Source organism: Hylobates moloch, unplaced genomic scaffold, assembly GCF_009828535.3.
Source record: "Hylobates moloch isolate HMO894 unplaced genomic scaffold, HMol_V3 SCAFFOLD_5, whole genome shotgun sequence".
Classification (NCBI taxonomy): Eukaryota; Metazoa; Chordata; class Mammalia; order Primates; family Hylobatidae; genus Hylobates; species Hylobates moloch.
This window is the reverse complement of record NW_026652280.1, coordinates 85,387,637-85,413,622: the sequence shown is the minus strand read 5'-3', so window position 1 is coordinate 85,413,622 and position 25,986 is coordinate 85,387,637. Positions and strand designations below refer to the sequence as shown.

General features: G+C 55.7%; 2 protein-coding genes across 7 annotated transcripts in view; both read right to left on the bottom strand.

The window, feature by feature from the left end:
- Positions 1–331: 331 nt before the first annotated feature.
- On the bottom strand, positions 332–10,449 carry KLC2 (kinesin light chain 2). Of its 5 annotated transcripts, none has more exons than XM_058438952.1 (17): positions 10,280–10,407; positions 9,329–9,567; positions 6,194–6,424; positions 5,974–6,043; positions 5,128–5,350; positions 4,419–4,506; positions 4,214–4,315; positions 3,947–4,120; positions 3,725–3,824; positions 3,092–3,141; positions 2,929–2,996; positions 2,420–2,528; positions 2,171–2,329; positions 1,966–2,090; positions 1,693–1,750; positions 1,511–1,600; positions 348–1,308 (listed from the first exon to the last, which is right to left on the bottom strand). In XM_058438952.1, the coding sequence occupies exons 2-17, from the start codon at positions 9,554–9,556 to the stop codon at positions 1,225–1,227; spliced, it is 1,959 nt and encodes a 652-aa protein (XP_058294935.1). In that variant the 5' UTR covers positions 9,557–9,567; positions 10,280–10,407; the 3' UTR covers positions 348–1,224. The 5 variants fall into 5 exon arrangements, with proteins under 5 accessions (XP_032009404.1, XP_032009405.1, XP_058294935.1 ...); XM_058438951.1 differs by having other exon boundaries at positions 9,329–9,604; positions 10,280–10,405; XM_058438953.1 differs by having other exon boundaries at positions 9,329–9,604; positions 10,248–10,402.
- Positions 10,450–24,385: 13,936 nt separating this feature from the next.
- The window catches only part of PACS1 (phosphofurin acidic cluster sorting protein 1), a 158,887-nt gene continuing 157,286 nt past the window's right edge, over positions 24,386–25,986 (bottom strand). Inside the window, exon 24 of one of the 2 annotated variants that reach the window (XM_032153508.2) lies at positions 24,386–25,970. In XM_032153508.2, the coding sequence (XP_032009399.1) occupies positions 25,855–25,970 (116 nt within the window). In that variant the 3' untranslated portion in view covers positions 24,386–25,854. The remainder of the gene's footprint in view (positions 25,971–25,986) is intronic. The other variant, XM_032153510.2, reaches the window with a different exon arrangement.

Sequence of the window (25,986 nt, the reverse complement as noted above, 5' to 3'; positions counted from 1 at the left end):
GGCACTCCTAACTCGCAGCCGCATGTCATCACCCGCATTTCATAGATGAAAAAACTGAGTCTCGGGAAACTCACTCAAGGTCAAAAACTTTGTGAGGAGCAGAACTCATAAGAGCCCGCGGTCTCCAGAACCCCACAACTGAGTGTTTTAGGGAAAGCCTGACTTGTGGGCCCCCACACAATTCCGGGGTGGGGCAGAGTATCTGGGCCCAGCTGCGCGGACAGCGGTTGACCGAGACACACTGTCCCCCACTCACGCACGACCCTTCCCGGCTCCACCCCAGTCTAGAGACGCTGGGGGACCCCGACCTCCGTCTCAAAACAAGCCCGGCTCAGATTCAAACCGTCTTTATTACTACAGCAACATCTGAAAATAGCAGCCGCCTCACCCGCAACAGGGGGAGCCCCTCCTGCCACCAGGGACCGTCGCCGCCCCTCGCGAGAAGCTGCAGGCGTGGGAGGCGGCGTGGCAGGATGGCTCGGTGGGCGGTGCCCGGGGCGGGGTCGGGCCGTGCCTGGGCGGGGCCGGGTGGGAGGGGCAGTGCATAAGGCCGGGATGCGGGGCAGGGCCCGGCGGTGGGAGGACGGACTAAGGGAAGGCCTCCGTCCTGGGGCACGGGGCGATGGCGGGGGTAGGACGCATCCCTCAGAGGCCAGGAGGAGCGCGAGAAGGTCCCAGGACCCCCTTGGGAGGCGCCGCTCCCAAGAATGTGGAGCCCGGGAGATACCACCGCACGGAATGGGGGTGATTAAGGCCTGGGCGGTACCACTGGAAGAGGGACGAGGGGAGGCCCGGGTAGTACCGTGGACTGAAGGGAGGGGCGCGGCCAATAACTTATTTCTCTATATACAGAAGCAACGGCCGGGTTGAGTCGGGAGGGAGGGCGAGGGTGCCGAAGGGCCGGCGAGTGCTTAGTGTTCTTGGGTCTGGGGAGGCCAGGCCACTGAGTCTATGGTGGAGACTCCAGCCGGCACCTCCTGCTGGCCCCGAACCTAGGGAAGAGGGCCCTGCTGGAAGGAATAAATAAGGGATCGAGCTGGAGTGGGCAGGCCCAGCCTCCAGGGCTCAGGCTGAGATGACAAGGGAGAAGGTTACCCTGAGATTGAACAGAAAAGACAGGGGCTGTGGGAGAGACAGGTGGGACAAGCAGCAGGCCCATGCGCAGGGCTGGGGTGAGGGGGGTGTGCCAGGTGGGCGCTCTGGTGACTGGCTGCCCCTTCAGCATTAGCCCACCAGGGAGCTTCGTCGGGAGAGGTCCATGGAGCTGGAGCTGAGAGTGCGGCTGTCAGAGAGACCTGTGCCTCCAGGCTGTGGGCAGAGGGGGCAGGTGGCTCAGCCCTGTGCTGCTGCCAGTCTGTGCCGCCCTGGCCTGAAGGGGCCTGACCCGGCAGAGGCAGCCGGAGTCCCTGAGCTGGGCAGAGGCAATGGCAGTTCTGACCCAAGGCCACGCCCTGGTGCCCTGACACTCCCACCCATCTCCACGGTGACTGTGTTAGCACTGATCACTTACATGTCCACCCCCAGGAGAGGCTGGGTTCCCCTCATGTGTCTCCCCGTTGTCCAGCCCAAAGTAGGCCTGAGACAGAGCCAGGAACTGTTGCTGGATGAAGAGGCATGCTGGAGGGAAGCTTGGCAGCGCGCATGCAGCCCCGGCCGCAGCTGCCCAGTGCCCAGACACCCGCCTGCCCTTACCTGGGTCGGCTCTTCCACGCTTTTGTTGAGGAAGTTGAGGGAACTGGCCCGCTTCATCCTGAGGGAAAAGGACAGCCTGGGATTTGCCCAAGGAGGAACTCAGGGGAGACGGGGGCAGGGAGCAGGGTGGGGCTGGGGAGGGAGCAGACTGGTGGGTGGTGGAGCCTGAGAGGGATAGGGAGGTTGCCTGGGGTCAGTGGGGCACACTCTGGGTCAGGAGCTCATCCGGGGTTGCTGGGTGGTTCTTGAGGCTCACCTTGGTGGGGGGCTCACCTGGGGTTAGGGGGCTCCTGGGGGCTGCCCCCCTGCAGCTTCTTTACCAGCATCTCACTGCTGCGCCTCAGGGCGTCCCGGAGTTTCCCAAAGGAGCCGCTGCGCCGCAGGGAGCCACTGCCATCCTGCAGGTGGACAGGCTCGCCTCTAGGCCCCGCTGGCCACCTAGGCTCCCAGCCTGGCCCGGCCCAGCCCCCGAACTCACCCCATTCCACTCAGCTGTAGGTCCCGCATCCTCAAGGTCAGACTCAGACCGAGGCCCGGCACCCCCGGCCACGTCTCGGCTGCCGCGGCGGTCTCCCCGCCCGCCACTGCCATCTTTCAGCAGTTCCACCACCTTGGTCTGGCTTGCAGGGTCCAAACCCTGAGGGAGGGGCAGGGATATCAAGCCGTGACTGGGCCACACCCAGGGCCACACAGGTGTCTGCCCACCCCCTCCTGCATGGAGCCCCACCTGCTTGCGGTTACGGCTGGCACAGTCCTCTAGCGTGTGCGCGGCTTCCAGCTTGCCCTGGCGCCGGTACAGGGCCCCCAAGCTGCGCAGGGTGGTGTTGACTGTCGGGCTGTGGATGGGACAGTCTCAAACTCCATGTTCCCCCCAGACCCAGGGCCCATCCTGGCACCCAGCCCACAGGGGGCCCTGAGGAAGCATGGATCTCTGGGGTAGCCAGAATCCATTCCCTCCCATGTCAAGCCCTGTGCTGGGCCCACCCAGCCTCTTCTGTCCTGGGGAAATCACCCCAGGGCCCTCATGGGATGTTGTCACCAGGACCAAAAGCTGGGAGACCTGGAGCAAGAGAATTAGGCTGAGAATTAGGAGACAGAGCCTTCTTGGGACAGGTGACCTGTGAGTTGGGCCTTGCCAGATGAGCAGCAGAGGAGGGGTGTGTTGGGGGTGAGAGTATGGAATGTGGAGCCCGCCCTGTCGTGCCCTGCTCCCCAGCCCAGCCCTGCCCCCCTCACCTGTCTACTTTACAGGCCTTGTACCAGCTGCCGTATTCCCCATAGGGGGCGCTGTCCCGGCGCTTATCCTGGAGGAAAGAATGGTCACACGAAGTGAGAGCAGGCCCCCCTCTGCACATCCCAGCCTCCCCTGACAACCGCCCAGCCTGCCCCACAGAGCTACCTTGCTTTCCTCCCGCTCCTCTGCATGCATCCAGATGGGTTTGTTGTCCCCTGGGGAGAGAAAGGGGACTGTTACCAGCCTACCATATAGGTCTCACCTGGTTGGGCTGGACACAGGACTGGGGTCAGGGGAGGGGAGACCACAGTTGGGCTTCATTGAATGAATGAACAAGAATAAGACCCAAAACATTACTGACCCTCTTCTGGACAAAGAGATGAGCAGAACAGACCCTTGCACCTCAGGCCACAGCCCAAGACATGTGCTAGGCCTGAATGATTGGCCAGGCTCCAAGGGACTCAGGAGCAGGAGATGACTGACCATCCGGGGCCAGAGGTGGTTTCCCAGAGTGGGAGATGCTGGAGCAGGCCCTCAAGGTGAGCAAGAGTCGCCAGTGGAGAAGGGGGATGCAAAGGTGTGTGAGGCACTGGCAGGCCAAGGGGGCTACATGAGTTGGGTGTGTGCTCATGTGTGCAAACGTGAGCACAGGTGGCTGGGCACCATCTGAGGGTGAGGCTGGGGACCAGCCAGGCCAAAGCCTGAGGGCCTGCCCTGCTGAGGGATTTGTCCTGGGTGCTGATGGCAGGGCGGGCCTGGGATGGATGGGCTAGAGGCATGTGGCGACCACGCACTCACCATTGACAGAGCCAAACTCTTTCTCATGAGCGCGGGTGAGGATCTCCTTGTACAGGGTCTCTGCATCCTGGTACTTGCCCTGCTTCAGGTAGCAGGAAGCCTGGAAGCAGGAGACCCAGAGAGTGAGCAGGATGCATGCAGCCAAGCCTTTTTCTCTCCTTCCCCAACCTCATCCCTGCATCCCTCCTTCCCATCCTCCAGCCCCTCCCAGCCCCAAGATACCAGGTTGTTCTTGGTCTTGGCCACATTGGGGTCATCGGGCCCGAGGCGTGTAGCATAGATCTCCAGCGCCCGCCGATAGTAGTATTCCACCTCCTCGGCTTTGCCCTGGTTCTGGCACAGCAGGGCCAGGTTGCTGAGCTGCTTGGCCACATCTGGGTGAAACTTGCCCAGGACCTGGGATGGGAGAGGGAGCCAGGGGTTGGGCTCAGGGCTGCCCAGGCCCCTGCCTCCCAGACCCCCGGCCTGCCCAGCCCTGCCTGTTCCCACCTTCTCCCGGATCTCCAGTGCCCGCTTGCACAACGGCTCAGCCTCCTTGTACTTGCCCCTCTTGCCATACAGGACCGCCAGGTTGTTTAGTGTCGCAGCCACCTGGAGGTGGGAGAACGGAAGCTTTGTGACCCAGGCCCTGCAGGACTCTGGGACCTGCAGGGGATAGGGCACAGCCCCCACCTCCCACCCAACCCTCACTCACGGCTGGGTGGTCCTTGCCCAGTGTTTTCTCCCGGATGGCCAGAGCATCATTGAGCAGGTGGGCAGCCTCCTTGTACTTGTTCTGATCCCTGGGAGCAGGTGGAGCATGGTCAGGCTGTCCTCCAGCTCAAGGCCCTCCCCAGTGGTCTGCAATCCCTGTGGTCACTCCTGTACTCACTGAGTGAGTATGACAGAGTGAGACCCAGAGTGTGGGGAGACCTGCTCAGCTCCTGCTCTCTGAGCTCCAGGGGCTGTAGGCAGTTTTCTCACAATTGGCTGGGGTGCGTGGTGCTGGGGTCCCATCGACTGCCTGGTGCCCAGTGTCCTTGGGCGCCACATGGCTCTCCTGCTGCCCCTTTAGCGTGTCCCGCTCTCCAGGTCCCAGTGCCTTTGCTCATGCTGGCTTTTTGCCATGGGAACCTTTTCTAGCCCTCTTGTGTTTGGGCAAACTCACTTTCTGGCAAAGCCCCTCCTCCAGCCTTGGTGCCTGGAGAGGCTGTGCGGACTCCCCAGGACCCCTGGAGTCCTCATGTGCAGTCCCTCCCCAGTTCTGGCCAAGCCTTTCTCTTACACTAGACAGTTTTACTTGCATCTGTAGCCCAGCTCCACGCAGGTGGGCCACGAGTCCTGGCCCACAGCAGGCACCAAGGGTTAGTGATCCAGGGATGAAGCCTTCCAGAAGAATTTGGGCACCCCCAGAGAGTCCTCACCGATAGACCAGTGCCAGGATGTTCAGCATGGTGGCAACATCAGGGTGGTCGTGGCCTGACGTCTTCTCCAGGTCTTCGAGTGCCTGTTTGCAGAGTGGCACAGCTACCTCGTAGCGGCCCTGTGAGGCGTATTGGATCACCAGGTTGTGCAGGGTGCGGAGCCGGGCCGGGATCTCGTAGCCCCCATGCTGACCAGACACATCCCCTCCTCCTGGGCTAGGGGCTGCAGGGCCAAGGGCAGGAGGTCAGATGTACCATCTGCCCACTGGGCTGGGATGGCACATGCCAGCTGTGCCTTTGAGCCACTTGACACATGGCACTGAGCAAGTCACTAACCACTCTTTCTCAGTTTCCCCATTTATAGAGTGGGTCTAGTTACCCCATAGAAAGAGTGGGTAGAGGCCCAGCTCCAGTACTTCAGGCTGTGTGTCCTGGGGCAATTTGCCTAACCTCTGAGCCTGTGTCCCTGTGTACAGAGTGGAGGCCCCGATGCATAACCAGTACCACGAGCAAAGCAGGCACTGGCCTCATTGTGGCTGTGTGCATGTGCCTCCCTCAGAGGTGACTCGGAGAGGAAGAGAACTCTCCCAAGAGTCAGGGGAGCTAGTGGCAGAGCAGCACTGGAAACCAGGCTGGGACTCCACAGCTCTTAACTGTGATGTCTGCTCCCCACAGAGCTGGGGAGATGTGAGAAGCAGCAGCACGTACAACCATTCTTAAAGCTCTAATACACTAGGATGTCATGATCAGAAGTGAGGCAGGAAGGAACATGGCAGCCACTCGGTCCCAAGGACCAAGAGTTCACACAACCTTTCCTTCCCCCACTCCAGAACTGCCCATCCGTACCTGGGCTCTGCTCATCCTCATTGGGGAACAGGTCATCCAGTGTGTCTTTGGGGACGTCCCTCTTCTCCTCCTGGGGAGGAAGACAGGATGAGCGTCAGGGAAGGAGGCACAGGGCAGCCGGGGTGTCCATGGGCTGGGGTGGAGCCGAATCTGCTCCATGCTGCCCCTCCCTGCTCCCAGGCCCCCTTGCTGGGCAACAGTGACCATGGCAGGAGCTCACGTTAGGGGAGGTGTCTTCATCCAACTTTCGGATCTGGCTCATGAACAGCAGGTGCTGCTTCTCCTCCTCGAGCTGGGCCACGGCCTGCTCACTGCGCTGCAGCTTCTGCTGTGTCCCCGCCAGCTCTTCACGCAGCCACTGGTTCTCCTGTACCAGGCGCCGCACCTGCGCCCGCAGCTTCTGCTTCTCTGATTCTACGGCCCCCAGGTGGCTCGACAATGCCAAGATCACCTGTGCAACCAGCCCAGGTAAGGGTCAGAGCCCTGTCGACCCCCTCGCCTATGACTGTAGCCTGGGCCTAGTTGGGCTCTGGGACCCAGTGAAGGGCCAGGCGTGGCCCTACAGTGAGGAGCTGCAGGTCTTTTCTCTCCTTGTCAAGGGATAATCCCCTCAAGGCCCCAAACACACCATAGTGCAAAGCCCAAACCCAGGAGGCTTGGGAGTCCCCAGTTCCTTCCTTCTGGGATCAGGAGAACCCCAAAAGGGCTAGTTGGGGTGCTGTGCTTTCCCTGAGATACTAGCCCCTTCCTTCGTCTCTCCCTGGGTTGTACTCAAGTCCCTGCTGCCACAGCCACTAGGTTACTGCTCCCTGCCCCAGGGCTAGCGCTTGCCCACAGAACTCTGCTAGATGGCTGAAGGGCCACCCAAAGACTCCATCCCCACTTCTGCTGAGGAGGCCACAGCATCCCCTGCCTTTCTGCAGCTCCCAGGTAGGGAAGGGGCATGTGTCCCAAATGCTCAGTGGGCATGAGGAGCCACAGGGGCAGGAAAAGTATCCAAAGGCCTTGGCCTCAACCCCCACCCCTCTCCCCAGCCTCTATAACCCCTTTCCTTAGTTTCCAGTCTCTTCCTGCCTTCCTGCCTAGGGTCCAACCTCCCTTCTTGCTCTCTTTTTTTTTAAATTTGAGACAATGTCTCACTCTGTCACCTGGGCCAAAGGGCTATGGCACCGTCACAGCTCACTGCAGCCTCTATCTTCCAGGCTCAAGTGGTCCCTCCACCTCAGCCTCCTGAGTAACTGGGACTACAGGTGCACACCACCACACCTGGCTAATTTAAAAAATTTTTTGGCCAGGCACGGTGGCTCACGCCTGTAATCCTAGCACTTCAGGAGGCTGAGGCGGGCAGATCACGAGGTCAGAAGATCGAGACCATCCTGGCCAACATGGTGAAACCCCATCTCTACTAAACATACAAAAATTAGCTGGGTGTGGTGGCTCGTGCCTGTAGTCCCAGCTACTCAGGAGGCTGAGGCAGGAGAATCACTTGAACCTGAGAGGCAGAGGCTGCAGTGAGCTGAGATCGTGCCACTATACTCCAGCCTGGGCAACAGAGTGAGACTCTCAAAAAAAAAAAATTTTTTTTTTTGTAGATACAGGATCTCATGAACTCCTGGATTTAAGCAGTCTTCCCACCTGGGCCTCCCAAAGTGCTGGAATTACAGGCATGAGCCACCACACCTGGCCTCCACCCTTTCCCGGTCCTTCATGGTCCAGGGTCATTTCTGCAGTGGTGTCTCCAGCTAGTCACGCCTCCTGCTTTGCTCCAGCTTCACACTTGGCCTTGCTGCCCATGCCCTCCATGCAGACTGTTCCCCCGCTCTGTGAGAGTGCGTGTGCTCCACCAGGCATGGGGCCCCTAAGTGGTCCTGTCTGCCTCTGACGGCCAACTGGCAGGAAGTGAATGTCCTTGCAGAGGGCCAGGCTGTCTGAGATCCTGTACTTTCTAGTTGGTTAGCAAATGCCTAAGTGACAGGTGTTTCCATAACCACTAGCTTTAAAAAAAAAAAAAATTCCCCCAACAGCCTGGAAGTGTACACAGCAGATGGCATGATCCCTATTTTAGAGACAAGGAAACCAAAATGATACAACTTCCCCACGGTTCCCATGCCAGGCAGGGGCTCAGCCAAGCTCTGAGGGGAATAAAACAAGTCTAACTCCTTGTACATCCCAATGGCTCCTGGACATCTCCAACTGCATATCATCCTGGCAGCCTCAATTAAAGGGGGCCAAAACAAAGTTCTGATCCACCAAGGCCCTCTCCTCCCTTAATTTGCTTAAATCACAAACCTGGGAGTGATGCTGCCTTCCTCTCTCTCCCTTATTCCACCCCCAGGTCTTGCTGGATCTACCTCCAGAACATCCAGAACTGGTCCCTTTTCTCCACCGTCATAGCCACCCCTTAATTCCAAGCACCAGCTCTCATTTGAATTCCAGCAGTGGCTTCCTAACCACTCATTGGAGAGTGATTCCATGCTCGACCCACTGAGGTTTATTCTCCACATCTCAGCCAGAGAGAGTTTTTAGAAACTCAAGTCAGACTGTGTTGCCTGCCTGCTTAAAGCCCTCCAGAGGCTTTCTGATTTCCTGAGAATAAAACCCAAACCAACCAGGCCATGATCTGGCTCTTGGCTTCTTCCCAGGCCTCTTCTGTCCCTCTCTCGCTTCCGTGAAGCTCCAGTCACACAGTTCTTCCCCGAGTTCCTCCACCACAAGCTCTTTCCTACCCCAGGACCTTTGCACATGCAACTTCTCCCCTGCCTCCCTTTCCTGGAGGCTGGTTCATTTCTTCCCTCAGGTTTCAGTTTGTCATTTCCTCACAGAAGTCTTGCCTGACCAGTAGACAAGACTCGCTGCTGTGAGCGATCATAAAATCTTGTTCTTTTCTTTGCAGAACTCATCACAATTTGTAACAACCAATTATTTCTGTATGTGTGTTTTTGTCTCTAATAGGGCAGGAATCTTGTCTATTTTGTTGGGCCCTGTATCCACCTAACACCCTGGCTGGCACTCAATAATTCATCTGTTGGCGAGTGAATAGAAGAGTGAATTGGTGGGAGGCTGTGTTTCCTTAAGGATTTTCTTTCTGTTCTCATATGCCATCCAGTCTCCCTTAGGTAGAGGGGAGCCGGAAATAGGGCTCTGCGTGGGGGCGAGGGTGATCATGGTCTCTTAGGGCAGGGCTGGGGTCGCCAAAGTGCATTTATTTCTTCAAAAGGTATTTACTGGGGTCCTAACATGGGGCTCCAGGAAACAGACGGTTCCCTGCTCAGATTCTTCTCCTACATTACCAGATTCCTCTTGAAGGCTCGATCCCTCCAGTGACCGCCCACCTCAGTACCCCAGACTGACCTACCTGGGCCTCCCCCAGCCCAAGCTCAATGGCTTCCAGGGAGCGACGCAGGAGGATGCAGCGCTCCTGCGAGCCAGGCTCGGCTTCGCCGGCCTCAGGCGCAACCAGAGGAGCCAGCAGGGCACGATGCTCCCCACGCAGAGTCTCCAGTCCCTGGATGACGGCCTTGGTGCCCAGCACGATCTCATCCTGGCTCAGCTTCTCCTCCCGCGGAAGCACCATCATGGCCATGGTTGTGGCGTCTGTGAGGACGAGGGTGCGGGCAGGCGGGCGCCGGGCCTGGGGCCACACCGCCGTCCGCCCCGGATTAGGTAAACAGGCGGTCCACGGACGCCTGAGTCTCCCGTGTGCCCAGGTCCCCCAGCCGGGAGCCCGCACCGTGCCCGCGCTTGGCCTACAGAGGGCGCGCCCGGCTTGTCTAGGCCTGGGAGACGCAATGCGGTGCAGCCGGATCGTGCTTCGGCCGCAGACCACCGGCTTAGGCCGACTTAGGCGGCTCAGTGTCCGGGTTTCCCCAGGGACCCCCTAACCAGGACAGGTGTGGGGAACGTGGGGGCTCACTACTGTGCAGGAGACCCTGGCCCCTCCGGCGATCCGGGCCCAGCCCCTCGGACAGCCCCATCCCCAACAAGCAGGCCAAGCCGCGGAGCCCATCCTCCCGACGAGCCGACCCTGCGGAGGCCCTCCCGCTAGAGGGGCTGAGTACGCGGCCCCCAGTCCTTCTAGGCCACGCCCACGACGACCCCTCCCCTAGGCCAGCGCAACGCCCTGCGGCCTCCCCTGAAAAGGCCGCGCCCCCGCCCCGGGCCACCCGGGACCGCGCCCCCCACCAGGGCTGGCCCGATCCTCCCGCAGGCCGCGCCTACGACGACCCCCTCCCCTAGGCCGACCCGGAGCCTCCTCCCCCGCTTTAGAGCCTGACCGGGTCTCCCGGCCCAATCGGCCCGCGCCGACCTGCGCTTGGTGCTCGGGCCCGGCTCCGGCTCTGGCTGCCTCCCGCTTCACCCGGACCCGCAGCCGCGAGCTGGTCCCGCCGCCTCCATCCCGCCGGCCTTCCCAGCAGCCCCAGCGCCGCCTTAAAGGTGAAGCCGCTACCTCGGTGGCGTCGGAGGGGGCGAAACACGCTTCTCTCGGCCCGTTCGCTGCCTTAAAGGAGCGCGGGCCGGGCCGGCTCCAGCGGGTGGGGGACAGGGCGGGGCCATCGAGGCGGGGGCGGGGCCGTCGAGGCGGGGTCGGAGCGAGGACCCGCCTGGGGCGCAGTTCCCAGGGCCCGCCAGTCCCGAGGGGTGCCCTCGGCTGCAAAATGCCGCGGGGCCTCAGCGTGTAGAGCTGCTCGGGAGGTCGAACCCGAAGGTACCTAGTGTGGCGCCATGGCGCCACCGAGGACGTCGGGAGAAACTGAGGCGCAGGGAGAAGGTTCGGCTTCCTGGAGTACAGAGCGAGGCGCCACTAATTGAGCGCCTACTGCGTGTCGCGCTTTGGTGCCCTGGGTTCATTGACTTAATGCTCACGAAGACCCGAGAAGTGAGTGCCGCTGTTATCTGGCTCGCAGATCTGACCCCAGGCTCCGCATCCCGGGGTCACATCTGGTGGGGGATGCACCATCTCTGACAGAGGTGGTTCAGCGCCCTTAGCTCAAGCACATCCGGTGACAGGTAGCTTACTACGTTCGACTCTGAGACAACTCGAAAGGTTAGCAAAAATTTCCTCTGATAGACCCCGAAGTGCCTTCCTGCAGTGCTCATCCACAGCGCTAGCTCTGTCTTCAGAAAGAAGGCTGCTGCTCCGTTGTGTCAGTTAAGGTATTTGGAGACAGCGATGGTGCCCCGCGTGGTCTCATCTCTTCCCTGGGCTGCCCCTGGTCCCTTCACTCAGTCCTACCGCAGTTTCCTGACCCTTCCCCATCCCAATTTCTCCTTTCTAGGTGTAGTCTAGCTTGTCAGTCTGGGTCCTGCTCAGAAGGTGGTGATCAGCCCAAGGCCCAGTGACCAGAGACAAGGAATGAACTGCACAGATCAGAGGGACAGTCCCCCCATAATAAGGATGCCACCTGTCCACACACAAAAAAGCTGCAAATCAGGCTGCCTTTGACACAAGTGAAGACCCTCTATTTTACACATCTCAGTTACATCCAACCAGGTTCTTCTCAAACCTGTGCTCTGCCAATGATTTTTTTTAAGAGACAGGTTCTTACTTTATCATCCAAGCTGGTGTGCAGTGGTGTGATCATAGCTCACTGTAACCTCAAACTCCTTTTTTTCTTTTTGAATGGAGTCTGTCTCCCAGGCTGGAGTGTAGTGGCACGATCTTGGCTCACTGCAACCTCTGCCTCTAGGGTTCAAGCGATTCTCCTGCCTCAACCTCCCCAGTGGCTGAGATTATAGCACCCACCACCACACCTAGCTAATTTTTTGTATTTTTAGTAGATATGGGGTTTCACCATGTTGGCCAGGATAGTCTCAAATTCCTGACCTCAGGTGATCCACCCACCTTGGCCTCGGCCCAGCCTGTAACTTCAAACTCTTGGGCTCACAAAATCTTCCCATCATAGCCTCCCAAGAAGCTAGGATTACAAGTGCATGCCACTATACCTGGCTTTTTTTTTTCCAATTTATTTTCTTAGAGACAGGGTCTCGATATGTTGCCCAGGCTGGTCTCAAGTGGTCCTCCATCTCGGCCTCCCAAAGTGCTGGGATTACAGGCATGAGACACTGTGACTGGCATGTAGCTAATACTTTCATTTGTGCAACATTCAAAAGACATACAAAGACTGGGCTCAGTGGCTCACACCTGTAATCTCAGCACTTTGGGAGGCTGAGGCAGGTGGATCATCTGAGGTCAGGAGTTTGAGACCAGCTTGACCAACATAGTGAAACCCCGCCTCTACTAAAAATACAAAAATTAGCTGTGCGTGGTGGCGCACGCCTGTAGTCCCAGCTACTGGAGAGGCTGAGGCAAGAGAATCGCTTGAACCTGGGAGGCAGAGGTTGCAGTGAGCTGAGATGGCACCACTGTACTCCAGCCTGGGTGACAGAGACAGATTCTGTCTCAAAAAAAATAAATAAATAAATAAATAAAACCTTAAAAAAAAAAAGGCAAACAAGCAAGTTACAATGAAATGTAGTTATCTCTGTGACTGCTGTCCTCAGCCATCCAGCCCCCGTCTCCGGAAGCACCTTCTGTTGTTTCTTACGTCCATTGATTATGTTATTTGCATCAGTGCTGAGCTTGTGTTTATCCTTGTCCATTTCAGCTGGTCAGTTTTCCTCCAGGGCCCCTGAGGTTGGAGTCTTTTGCGTTTGGGATCTGTGGTCCTTCAGCCCTCACATTGGCCTTATTTTCCAGATATATTGCCACTGGTTGGGCTGGGCTCAATGGCTCATACCTGTAATCCTAGCACTTTGTCAGGCCGAGGCAGGCAGATTGCTTGAGCTCATAAGTTCAAGACTAGCCTGGGCAACATGGTGAAACCCCATCTCTACAAAAATACAAAAATTAGCTAGGCATGGTGGTGTGTACCTGTAGTCCTAGCAACTCAGGAGGCTGAGGTGGGAGGATGGCTCAAACCAGGAGGTGGAGGTTGCAGTGAGCAGAGATAACATCATGCCACTGAACTCCAGCCTGGGTGGCAGAGCCAGACCCTGTCTCAAAATATATACATACATATATGTTGCACTGATTGCACTTTGGTAAGTCTGCCTCTGTGCATAGAGACTACATCCGACCATGACTGGAGGAAACAGAATATGGAGCGCAAGGCACTTTTGTTCTTCTTCATGACACTGGGTTTCAAAATCTTTTGAGAAATAACTTTCTTAGAAGGCTTTCCCTCTAGAGATTGAGATTTGGTGGTGCCAGGGTGAATCCTGGGCACCTCTTGGGACTTTTTTTTTTTTTTTTTTGAGATGGAGTCATGCTCTGTCGCCCAGGCTGGAGTGCAGTAGTGCAATCTTGGCTCACTGCAACCTCCGCCTCCTGGGTTCAAACGATTCTTCTGCCTCAGCCTCCCGAGTAGCTGGGACTACAGGCGCATGCCACCACACCTGGCTAATTTTTGTGTTTTTAGTAGAGATAGAGTTTTACCATTATTTTTACCATTTACCATGATCCGCCCACCTCGGCCTCCCAAAGTGGACTTTTTTTTTTTTTTTTTAAGAGACGAGGTCCCACTGTCACCCAGGGTGCAGTGGAGTGCCACAATCATAGTTCACTGCAGCCTTGAACTCCTGGGCTCAAGTGATCCTCCTGCCTCAGCCTCTTGAGTAGCTGGGACTACAGGAAGGTGCTCACCATGCCCAGCTAATTTTTATTTTTTGTAGAGATGAGCTGTCCCCCTAGTAGTTCTTGAACTACTGGGATCAAGCGATCGTCCCACCTCAGCCTCACAAAGTGCTGGGATTACAGGTGTGAGCCACGGAGCCCAGCCGCCTCTTGTGTCTTTAAAACTTAAGTGGTGCCTGTGCTGTGCACCCTGGATTGAAAGTGCTGTTTCAGTGTCTCTGCTTTGCAGGTGAAGAAACTGAGGCTCAGAGAAGTGAAAGGCGGCCGCACCGGGCTCAGTGGGCTTTTTTGTTTGTTTGTTGGTTTTGAGACAGAGCCTTGCTGTGTTCCCCAGGCAGGAGCGCAGTGGCGTGATTTCGGCTCACTGCAACCTCCGCCTCCCAGGTTCACGCCATTCTCCTGCCTCAGCCTCCGGAGTAGCTGGGATTACAGGCGCCTGCCACCACACCTGGCTAATTTTTTGTATTTTTAGTAGAGATGGAGTTTTACCATGTTGGCCAGGCTGGTCTCAAACTCCTGACCTCAGGTGATCGGCTCGCCTCGGCCTCCCAAAGTGTTGGGATTACAGGCGTGAGCCACTGCGCCCGGCCAAGGAGCACATTTATTTTATCACCTTTTTCCCGGTAAATGGAGAGAACACTTCTCAATCACCCTTTGTGACTTGTGCAGGTTCCTCGCTCCGATTGTTCTGCTCACCGTCTGCAGGCTTCAGTGGTTCCTTTGTGATTCTCCTTAGGCGCTGGCTGCTCCGCCTGGTGTGCTGGTGGGGGAAGGCTGGGCCTTCCCTGCTGGTTCTCATGCTCTTATCGCTTAGCCTCGCATGTGTTCGGCCCTTTCAGCCACTTGGCTTTTTATCTTGTCTCTGAGGATTGCACTGTGTGTCTCCCAAAGGAAGAGACTATTACTTCATCCTGCACTCTCCTATGCTCCCCCAGCAGCTGCTGATCTCATGCCAGGCTGCTGATGGGCACTGAGTAAATGGAGAATAAAGGAAGAAATCCATGCCCAGTGGTGATTCAGCTCCTTATGCTCTTTCCACAGTGCTCAGCAGCCCCCTGTCATCCCATGCCTGGGAAGTTGTTCTTGCTACTTTTAATATTACTGTTTCCTCCCTGAAAATCACTCCCACTTCTCCTACTCCATCCCTTTAGATCCTCGGAAGCCCTCGTCCCACTGAAATCTGCTTTCTTAAATTATTCTTTTTCTTTTGGCTAGATTCCCTCCCTTTCTCTGAAGTGGCTGGGGCACTTTTGCCAAGGCTATCATCCCACTCGAAATGTCAGCAGATAAGGCCGGGCACAGTGGCCCACGTCTGTAATCCCAGCACTTTGGGAGGCCGAGATGGGTGGATCACTTGAGGTCAGGAGTTTGAGACTAGCCTGGCCAACATGGTGAAACCCCGTCTCTACTAAAAATACAAAAAATTAGCCAGGTGTGGTAGCTCTTGCCTGTAGTCCCAGCTACTTGGGAGGCTGAGGCAGAATTGCTTGAACCTGAGAGGCGGAGGTTGCAGTGAGCCGAGATCGTGCCACTGCACTCCAGCCTGGGCGACAGAGCGAGACTCTGTCTCAAAAAAAAAAAAAAAAGTCAGCACATTCACCCATAAGTGCTCAAGATGGGAGGCTCCTTAAAGACCGTGTCTCCCCAGCTTCCTGAGCTTCCTGAGGGGCCCTTGTCAACACCCCTAGTTGTTGGTTCTTTCTGCCACCGAGCCAAGAATCAGTCCACTCAAAGCTGTCCCCAGAGGCTCCTGGTTCCTGTCCTGTGGCCATATGGCAAATCTGCACCCTCTCTTCCTTGTGACCTCCCAGCCAGGGTAGATGGATCCTACCCTGCTCAGTGGAGGGACCGCAGGCCTTGGGGTCAGACACAGCTAAGTTCAAAGCCGCGTTTCTCCATTTGCTAGTGGTGTCACTTTTTAGGCATGGGCTGTTATTTTACCTGCTTCCTCATCTGTAAAGCAGGGTTCCTACTACCTACTTTGTTGGGTCATCCAGAGAATGCAATAAAATGGCATAAAGGGGCTGGGCGCGGTGGCTCACGCCTGTAATCCCAGCACTTTGGGAGGCCGAGGTGGGGGAATCACGAGGTCAGGAGATCGAGACCATCCTGGCTAACACTGTGAAACCCCATCTCTACTAAAAATACAAAAAATTAGCCGGGCGTGGTGGCTTGGGAGGCTGAGGCAGGAGAATGGCGTGAACCCGGGAGGCGGAGGTTGCAGTGAGCCAAGATCGCGCCACTGCACTCCAGCCTGGGGGACAGAGCAAGACTCCGTCTCAAAAAACAAAAACAAACAAACAAAAAAGGCATAAAGGCGGCCAGGCGCAGTGGCTCACACCTGTAATCCCAGCACTTTGGGAGGCCGAGGCAGGTGGATCACAAGGTCAGGAGATTGAGACCACGGTGAAACCCCGTCTTTACTAAAAATACAAAAAAAAGAAATTAGCCTGGTGCGGTGGCGGGCGCCTGCAGTCCCAGCTACTCGGGAGGCTGAGGCAGGAGAATGGTGTGAACCCGGGAGGCGGAGCTTGCAGTTAGCCGAGATCGCGCCACTGCACTCCAGTCTGGGCAACAGAGCGAGACTCCATCTCAAAACAAACAAACAAAAAAAGGCATAAAGGCTTAACATTAGGCCTTGTACATAACAGAAACTACTCCTAGTGGTTGTTTATTCTCATCACCATCAAGCTTAGTATTCAACAGACCCTGTGCTAGTGAGTGCAAGGTATGGAAAAAGAATGAGAAATACGGGGCAGCTTCTGCCTGCAGTGTTGTTGGACAGAGATGCACTCAGAATGAAGGTGAGCCACAAATGAGGCGGCAGAGACTGAACGGAAGCAAGCATGAGCTTTGTGGTGTGGACAGCAGGTGCCCATGTGATCAGGAAGGAGATCAGCCCAGCGAGGGATGAGCTCACCTTTCCCCAACGTCAGCTCTCCCACATGGTGGGGAGGCCCACATCTCCATCTCTGGCCCAGATCAGTACCCTGAGCTCTACCCAGAGCCATATATTCCATTTCCAGTTGGAATAGCACTAAGTCCTGTCCAAATCTCCTGCAGGGATGTTCACACAGGGCAGTCAGTCTGTCCTGGACTCTCTTTCAACTCTGTTTTCTTTTTTTTGAGATGGAGTTTCACTTTTGTTGCCCAGGCTGGAGGGCAATGGCGTGGTCTCGGCTCACTGTAACCTCTGCTACCAGGGTTCAAGTGATTTTCCTGCTTCAGCCTCCTGAGTAGCTGGGATTACAGGCATGCGCCACCATGCCCGGCTAATTTTATATTTTTAGTAGAGACGGGGTTTCACCATGTTGGTCAGGCTGGTTTTGAACTCCTGACCTCAGGTATCTGCCCGCCTCGGCCTCCCAAGGTGCTGGGATTAAAGGCATGAGCCACCATGCCAGGCCTCTTTTTTTGAGATGGAGTCTCACTTTGTCGCCCGCCCAGGCTGGAGTGCAGTGGCGCGATCTCGGCACACCGCAACCTCTGCCTTTCAGGTTCAAGTGATTCTCGTGGCTCAGCTTCCCAAGTAGCTGGGATTACAGGTGCCCGCCACTATGCCCAGCTAATGTTTGTATTTTTAGTAGAGACAGGGTTTCACCATGTTGGCCAGACTGGTCTCAAACTCCTGACCTCAAGTGGTCTGTCTGCCTCGGCCTCCCAGAGTGCTGGGATTACAGGCGTGAGCCGCCATGCCCGGCCTCAACTCTTGTTTTCTAACCAGCTACCAAAACCTGTTAATTCAACCTCTTAAGTCACTCTCAGATTTATCTATTTCCCTCCAACCCTTCCACCTTTACGATGTCCTCATCACATCTTTTCTAAATGGCTGCTGCAGCCTTCAAGCTCATCTGCTGGTCTGCAGAGCAGGTCTTGTTTCTCCCGGCGTGTTGTATTAAGATCTTTCTAAAATACATCGTCTCACTTCTCTGCCTAGGTCCCTTTGCCAGCTCCCCTGTCTCTCAGGACAGAGTGTGCAATCCTTGCTCCGGCTCACAGTAGTAACAGTAACAGCTACAAGGCTCCTCAGGGCCTAGACTCTTCCTCCACTCCTGCCCCATTGGCACTCATCATCCCCATCGTCTCCAGCTGTACTGAGCCCTGTGTGGTTCTTGGCATCGGCCACATTCTCCCTTATCTCTGCTTTTGACATATGCTACTTCCTATGCCCAGAACATCCATCCTTGTCAGATGTCTTCAGGATGCCACTCAGGTGTCATTCCTTTTGGGACATCTTCTTGGACACCTCTTCCTGCAGGGTGGACATCCCTCCTGTGTGCACCAGTGCAACCTGTCACGCTGTGTGGTGATGGTCTGTTTGTCTCCCCTACTGGCCTTAGAGTTCCTGTATATGTTGGGACCCAACCTAGGTTCATGCTGTACCTAGGACACAAACTAGTAGGAAGTTAATAAAAGCCAGATGTATGAATGGTTGGGAAGATGGGATCTGAGTAGGGCCCTGAGATATGGCCTGAGTCAGATGATGGGGTTTAGAAACCTGACCTCTTCTCAGCCGATCTGTGTGCATTGGACAAGTGACTTAACCCTCACTCACACGTTGAACCAACCTTTATCGAGGGTCCGCCGCATGCCAGGGTGCTGGGTACTGCAACAATGAGTCCGGCGGCTTGGGTCTTTGTCCTCCTGGAGCTCTCATTCGAATGCGGTACAGAGACATTTGCTGCAGGTAATAGTGAACTCTATGACTGAAGAGACAGAGGCTAACAACCAGGCTTTGGGTGGGGTGGTTGGGGAAGGCTCTTGGAGGAGGTGATACAAAGGCCACATCTTAAAGGAAAAGGAGCTTACTCTGGGGTTGGGAGAGGGATGTGAGCACTGAAAGGTCAGGTGTGGCTCAAGGGTGGTGAGCATGGCAGGGGGAAAGCAACTAGAAGTGAAGGTAGTGAGCCAGACCACAGGCCTGGTGGACGGTGGTTGGCCTCTATTCAGAGGGCACTGGGAGGACAGGACGACAAAGGACTCTATGCGAGGAAGGTGCCCTGGCTTACAGTTGGAAACAGTGTTTGGGAGGCAGCATGGACAAGAGTTGTTGATGGATTGGGAGGGGTGGCGCAGGATGAGTCTGGGTTTCTGGCTGGAGTAACAGGATGGATGCTGGTGCCATTACCGACTGGGGAAGATCAAGGGAAATCAGGAGTCTTGCTTTGGCCGTGTGAAGTCTGGGATGACTGTGAGTGTTCAGGTCGCAACATAAGTGGTTAGATGGGAGGCTCTAGAGTTGGGAGGAGAGGCTCTGACCTTTGGTTTCCTCCTTTGCAAAAGGAAGCATCAGCAGAATTGATTTCACAGGGAGGGCTGCTTTAAGGACTCGATGAAATAAACCATGTAAGGCACTCAGCAGCAGCCTGGCTCAAAGGAAATGCCCTGTAGGTGACAGTGACAGCTATTAATGCTATCAGTCCTTGGACACAGCAGGTGAAAGGGGTGGCGAAACAGTTTAAAGATTAGTCTGAAACCTCCTGTACAGGAGAATCCCAGATGATGCATGTAGGGATAATCAACGCCTCACCCGAGTGTGGGCTGCACCAGCGACTTCCTTCCAAAGAGAATAGCATGGGAGCAGGTGTGTGGGACTTTACAGTGAGGAGCCCAGGTCAACCTCATCAGAGATGTCATGTTGATGGCATGTGCCCTTGACAGGCTGCGCTGAGAAGGACATTCACCTTTGAGGTCTTCCTCCCCACAACCTATAACCTCCGTCCAGCCACAAGAAGAACATCAGACAATCCCCAACTGAGGGACATTCTACAAAATGCCTGACCAATACTCCTCAAAACTGTCAAGGTCATCAAAAATAGAGATCAAAAAGTCTAAGAAAATGTCACAGCCCAAAGGATCCTAAGAAGGCAGAATGGGCCGGATATGTTGGTTCACACTTGTAATCCTAGCACTTTGGGAGGCCAAGGTAGGATTGATAACTGAGGTCAGTTCAAGACCCTATCTCTATCAAAAAAAGAAAGAAAACAAAACAAAACAAAGAGCCAGGTGTAGTGACACATGTCTGTAGTCCCAGATACCCAGAAGCCTGAGGTGGGAGGATGGCTTGAGCCCAGGAGTTCCAGGCTGCAGTGAACTAAGATGGCACCACTGCACTCCAGCCTGGGCGACAGAGCAAGACCTGGTCTCTAAAATCAACAACAAAAAAGAAGACAGAATGACCAAGCGTAGTGTGGCATTCTGGGTGGGAGTCTGAAATGGAGAAAAGACATTAGGGAAAAACTAAGGACATGCATAAAATAGGGACATTTATTTATTTATTTGAGACAGAGTCTCACTCTGTCGCCCAGGTTGGAGTGCAGTGGTGCAATCTTGGCTCACTGCAACCTCCGCCTCCCAAGTTCAAGCGATTTTCTTGCCTCAGCCTCCCAAGTAGCTGCGATTACAGGTGCCCGCCACCATGCCCGGCTAATTTTTGTATTTTTAGTAGAGACAGGGTTTCACCACATTGGCTAGGCTGGTCTTGAACTCCTGACCTCAGATGATCCACCTGCCTCAGCCTCCCCAAGTGCTGCGATTATGAGTGAACCATCGCGCCCGGCCAAAATAGGGACTTTAGTTAATAATCGTGCATCACGATTGACTCACTAGTTATGACAAATGCACATGAATGTAACATGTTGACAGTAGGGGAAACTGGCAGGGCGGTATATAGCCACTCTTTCTACTATTTTTGCAACTTTCCTGTAAATCTAAAGGTATTCTAAAATAAAATAGTTTACTTAAAAATAAAACCAGTCTGGAGTTGGCATGCAGGTTAGATAGAGGCTCTTCCACTTTCTGCACCAAAAGGCCATCCCTTTGCCTTTAGTCTCTGGCGGACCTTGGGCAGCTCTGCTCTGGTCCAGCCTTAACTCCTGGTAACTGGGCACAGCTGCTTCAGGGTCTGAGTCAGCACCTTCCACCTGAGTTGCCTTGTGCTCCAAACTGCCCCTACACAGCTGGTTTCCTCCTCTTTGCTCGGGGTAGGAGTCTATCTTCTTACTTCTGAGCCTATGAGAAAACCCAGGTGTCTTTGGGCTAAGGCATCAGTTAAAATGTCTCGAGTAGCACATCTGGATTTGGGACCCAATTCCAGCAGCAAGAGGGAACTTCATTCTGTAAACGAATATGTATTGTGCACCTGTGATGGGCCAAGCAGTATTCTGGGTGCCAAGGATACAACAGGGAAAAACATTTCCTCTTTTCTTGGAGCTTGCATTCTTGTGGGAGAGACAAATGAATAATTAATGCCAAGGAGTGAGAAATATGAGTAAGAAAAAAAAAAGAGGGGTTGGAGAAGGGAAGGCCTCCTGAGGTGACATTTCAGCCAAGACCTGAATGAGGGAGCAAGTCACATGGGCCTGAGGGCAGCAGCAGGATGGACAGCACCAAAGGTCTGTGCAAAGGCTCTGAGGCTGAGTGGTATTTGAGGAATGTTGAGAGGCCAGTGAGGAAGTGTAAGAGGAATTAAGATTCAGCAGCTCCTGGGAGATCAGACCATGTGTCAGACCCTCACAGGTGAGGCTTCAGCTTACACACCTAGGTAGGTGGGACACTCTGCACAGTTTGGATCAGCAATCCAACATGATCTGCTCAGCTCTGAAAAATCTCTGGCTATTGAGTGGAGAACAGGCTACAGGGAGAAGAGGGTGGGAGCAGGGATAATTAGGAGCCTATTGCAATATCCAGACAAGAGATAATCGCAGTAGAGGAAGGGGCGAGGCACTGTCAGGGTAAGCCTGGAGGATTTGCTTATGGATTAGATGGTGGGTACAAGAGAAACAGGAATTGAGGAGGATTCCCCAGTTTTCGGCCTCGGAACTGAAGAACGGAGTTTGCATTTATTAGGAGGGAAGTCTCCCCAGGGGAGCACATTTCACACCATGGGGCCGAGTGAGCTCCCTTTAGGGCTGAGTGTGGGGAGAGAGGAGGCTACATTAGAGGCTGGAGCCCCGAGTCCTCCAGGGTTTCGCGGCTGGGAAGCTGAGGACACCGTAGCAAGGGAGGCCAAGAAGGAGAGGCCAGGGAGGTGAGAGGAGAGCACAGAGCTGTCCACAGGCCAGGTGGAAAGACTCCAGCGGGTGATTATTTGCATCCAACGCTACTGATAGGACTGGGCAACCTAGGTCACTGGCAACTGTGGAAAGGAAACTTTTGGTGGGATTGTGAGGAAAAAACTGGAAGGGAGTGGGCAGAAGTGGAGACGGGGAACACATACAGCTCTTTGGAAGAGTTTTGCTCTAAGGGGAGCAGAGACAAGCCATGGCAGCTGAAGGGAATCTGGAAGTCTCTGGTCTTTAATATTGAGCTATACCCACTTGGGATGCATGTAAGTGGGTGGAAAGTCCTGGCAGAGGGGAGAACCCGCGGTGCAGGAGAGAGGGCGACTGTAGGAGAAAAGCCCTTAAAGAGTGAGGAGGGATGGGCCCCGAGGATGGGAGCAGGGTGGGGCATTTATTGCCACAGAAGGGGAGGCTGAGGATATGGTGTCAGATGCAGATGGGCTGAGAGTTCACCCTTCACCCTCTCTCCTAGGTCTAAGCCAGAACCTAAGAGGGCCAGAAGCTGGGGTCCAAGTCTACTTGTCCCACCCCCTCCACTGGAACTCCCTGGCCCCCAGCTCTGCACAGCTCCTGCCCTGCAGCCCTCGCCTGGCTGTGCTCCGGGAAGGCCTCGTGGGCACTTCACCCTGCTCTGCAGCCACACTCACGCCCTGGTCCAGGTCACACAGGTATGATTTGCTTCTCCTGGCCTTTCCTCTCACCAGCGCCGCTATCACCTCATTTAGAAGGCAGGTATGATTTTCATTTTCTAGGCTCAGAGAGTTTGTGCAGGGCCACACAGCTGGGTCCCTGAGCCTCTCTATGTGAGGTCGTCTGGGCACAGGGCTCGGGGAACTCAAGACTGAGGCCAGTGACAGCAGGCTCTGGATGGCCATCCACTCCTCTGGGGCTATACCTGCAGGGCAAGGATGCCACGCGCTGCCTCTCCTGCAAGCCTTTACTTCTGGACACTTCTTTTCTTTTGAGACAGAGTCTCATTCTGTTGTCCAGGCTGGAGTGCGGTGGCATGATCTCAGCTCACTGCAACCTCCGCCTCCCGGGTTCAGGTGATTCTTGTGCCTCAGCCTCCTGAATAGCTGAGATTACAGGCACACACCACAACGCCCGGCAAATTTTTTTTTTTTTTTTTTTTGAGACGGAGTCTCACTGTGTCGCCAGGCTGGAGTACAGTGGCGCGATCTCGGCTCACTGCAACCTCCACCTCCTGAGTTCAAGTGATTCTCCTGCCTCAGCCTCCCGAGTAGCTGGGATTACAGGCACGTGCCACCACACTAAGCTAATTTTTGTATTTTTAGTAGAGACAGGGTTTCACCATGTTGGCCAGGATGGTCTTTTTTTTTTTTGAGACAGAGTCTGGCTCTGTCCCCCAGGCTGGAGTGCAGTGGCACCATCTCGGCTCACTGCAAGCTCCGCCTCCCGGGTTCACGCCATTCTCCTGCCTCAGCCTCCCAAGTAGCTGGGACTACAGGCGCCCGCCACCACGCCCTGCTAATTTTTTTGTATTTTTATTTTATTTTATTTTATTTTTTTTTGAGACGGAGTCTTGCTCTCTCCCCCAGGCTGGAGTGCAGTGGCGCGATCTTGGCTCACTGCAAGCTCTGCCTCCCGGGTTCACGCCATTCTCCTGCCTCAGCCTCCCAAGTAGCTGGGACTACAGGCACCTGCCAACGCGCCCAGCTAATTTTTTGTATTTTTTTAGTAGAGACGGGGTTTCACCGTGTTAGCCAGGATGGTCTCGATCTCCTGACCTTGTGATCCGCCCGCCTCGGCCTCCCAAAGTGCTGGGATTACAGGCTTGAGCCACCGCGCCCGGCCAATTTTTTTGTATTTTTAGTAGAGACAGGTTTCACTATGTTGGCCAGGATGGTCTCAAACTCCTGACCTCGTGATCCGCCCACCTTGGCCTCCCAAAGTACTAGGATTACAGGCTTGAGCCACGGCACCCAGCCATGGCCAGGATGGTCTTGATCACATGATCCACCCACCTCAGCCTCCCAAAGTGCTGGGATTACAGGTGTGAGCCACTGCACCCAGCCAATTTTTAATATTTTTTAGTAGAGACGGGGTTTCGCCACATTGCCCAGGCTGGTCTCAAACTGCTGAGTTCGGGCAAAATGCCTGCCTTGGCCTCCCAAAGTTCTGGGATTACAGGCATGAGCCACTGCGCCTGGCCACCTCTGGGCACTTCTTCATGGGGGAGGCTGTGTGTGCAGGCCTGTCTTGGAAGCCAGTGGAAAAACCGGGTGCCCAGGGAACAGTGGCTACCACTGCTTTCCATCTCTAAGTCAAGGGCAGGCAGGAAAAGGAACTCCACAGATGTACCTCAGCCCTATTCCCTCCACCTGCAGAGGCAAAGACCCCACTGGCTCAGACTTCACCAACGTGGAGCAGGGGAGAGAAGCTAAGTTCTGACCTTTGATCAGAAGATGGGGAAGCCACATTCAACACGTCACTGCCTTGGGAGGTGGATTTGGGGATGGTGGGTCCTGGGGAAAAATGGGCTTTTGGTGTGGAAATGACATCTTTCCTGTTTCCGACCTCTGCCTGCCTCATGCCAGGTGAGACACCTTCATGCCTGTTTCCATGATTGAGAACATGGGAGTACGCTTCTTTCCACCTGCATTCCTGGTAGATTTTCACTGGAGTTGGGCTGAACTGTGGAAAAGGGGTTGGGCAGCTCCTGTGGCACAGTGAGGGGGCACAGAAGCCCAAGGCAGTCGGTAAGAAATCACCAGTTTATTGAATGAAAAACCCAACATCAACTCAGTCCCTCCCACCCCCATCTCCTCTCTCTGGCCCAGGAGACACTCAGGACAGCAGGGCTGAGCCCTGGGAAGGGCTGGAGGAGAGCTTGGGGGAGGTATGGAGAATGAGAAAAACACTTTCAAAATGAAGTTCTGTGCAAAAACTTCTGGGGAGGAGTGAGAGGACAAGAGAAAAGCTCCAAAGGGGCTGTGGGGCATGGAGGGCCGGGCTGGGGGGCGCGGAGGGCTGGGCTGGGGCCCTGTGTCCTCAACCACTCCTGAGAACGTGGACGGTCAGGACTGAGGGGCTCAGACCCCGGGTTGGTGAGAGGGAGGTGACAGGGAGGGAGGGAGCCTGCTGGAGGGAAACCTGGCTGGGAGGATGGGTCTAGGCCCAGGCCGGTGCCTAAGGAGGGGGAAGAACAGAGCAGGGAAAGGCAGAAAAACTGACACAGTAGGAGGAGGGAGATGAATGGGAGATGAAACAGAATGTCTGAGGGGCCACAGACAGCATGTATGGTGGTGGGGGTCTGCCTCCCATCTCTCCAAGTCCAGGCAGAGCTGTGCTGGGTGAGGGGCTGGGAGGCAGAGGCAGGAGCATCATCAACAAGGGTGGAAGCCACGAAGACAGCGACCATTGCACAGGGTGTGTCACATGGTACAACCAAGAGACTTGGCATGCAAAGAACCAAAGAAACACTCAGGACACACACGACATCTGCAGGGAACCTGGGGGTGGTGAGGAAGTCGTGCACGGGTGGTGGGGGGAGACTGGGAGGCCCCTCTGTCCTAGAAACACTGCGTCACCATAGCAACAGGGTCCTGGAGGCGGGGGAGCTGCCTCCTGCCCCTGTGAGCTGTGGAGCAGGGGTCCCCTGGGCTCAGGGTGCCCCCTTACCCTCCCTTGGGAAGCTCTGGGGCAGGTGGAGAACCCCACAAGAGTGGAAAGTGGCCCTGGGTCCTGCTGGAGGCAGCAGAGTGAGTGGATCTGGCAGCTGCATCTTAGAGGACACCCTGGTGGCTGGAGGGGCCGGGGGAGGACTAGGCTCTCCTGTTGGGGACCAGGATTCCAGTTTTCTCATTTCCGGGAAGGAAACTGATACCACAAGGAAGAGGTTGGAAGTCGGGTGAAGGAAGGCCTGGAGGACTCAGTCCCGGGGACTATGGGCACCAGAAGGCAAAACCAACACGCCTTAGGCCTGGAGCAGGAGGGAGAAGGGGAAAAGCGGGAACCAGGAGGGGCTGTGCAGGGGTGGGCTGGAGGGGAGGGGAGGGGAGGGGAGGCGTCCCTGTGGCAGTGTCCTTCGGGACCTGGGCGAGTGAGAGGCAGACCCTGGTGCCAGGGAAGGGATGCTGGGCCCGGGCCTGCTGGCCTCCCCCTGCCCGCAGGCGGTGAGGCTGGTGGCAGTGCCAGGAGAGAAAGTGGCTGGGGGACAGGGCCTCAGGTGGCCTTGCTGCCACTGAAGAGTCCCACTGGAAAGTGCTTGACATGGGTGGGCCACTGGGCTGCCAGCTGGAAGAACTTGATGTCACTCCACTCGACCCCATCGATGGACACTGGGGGTGACAGGAG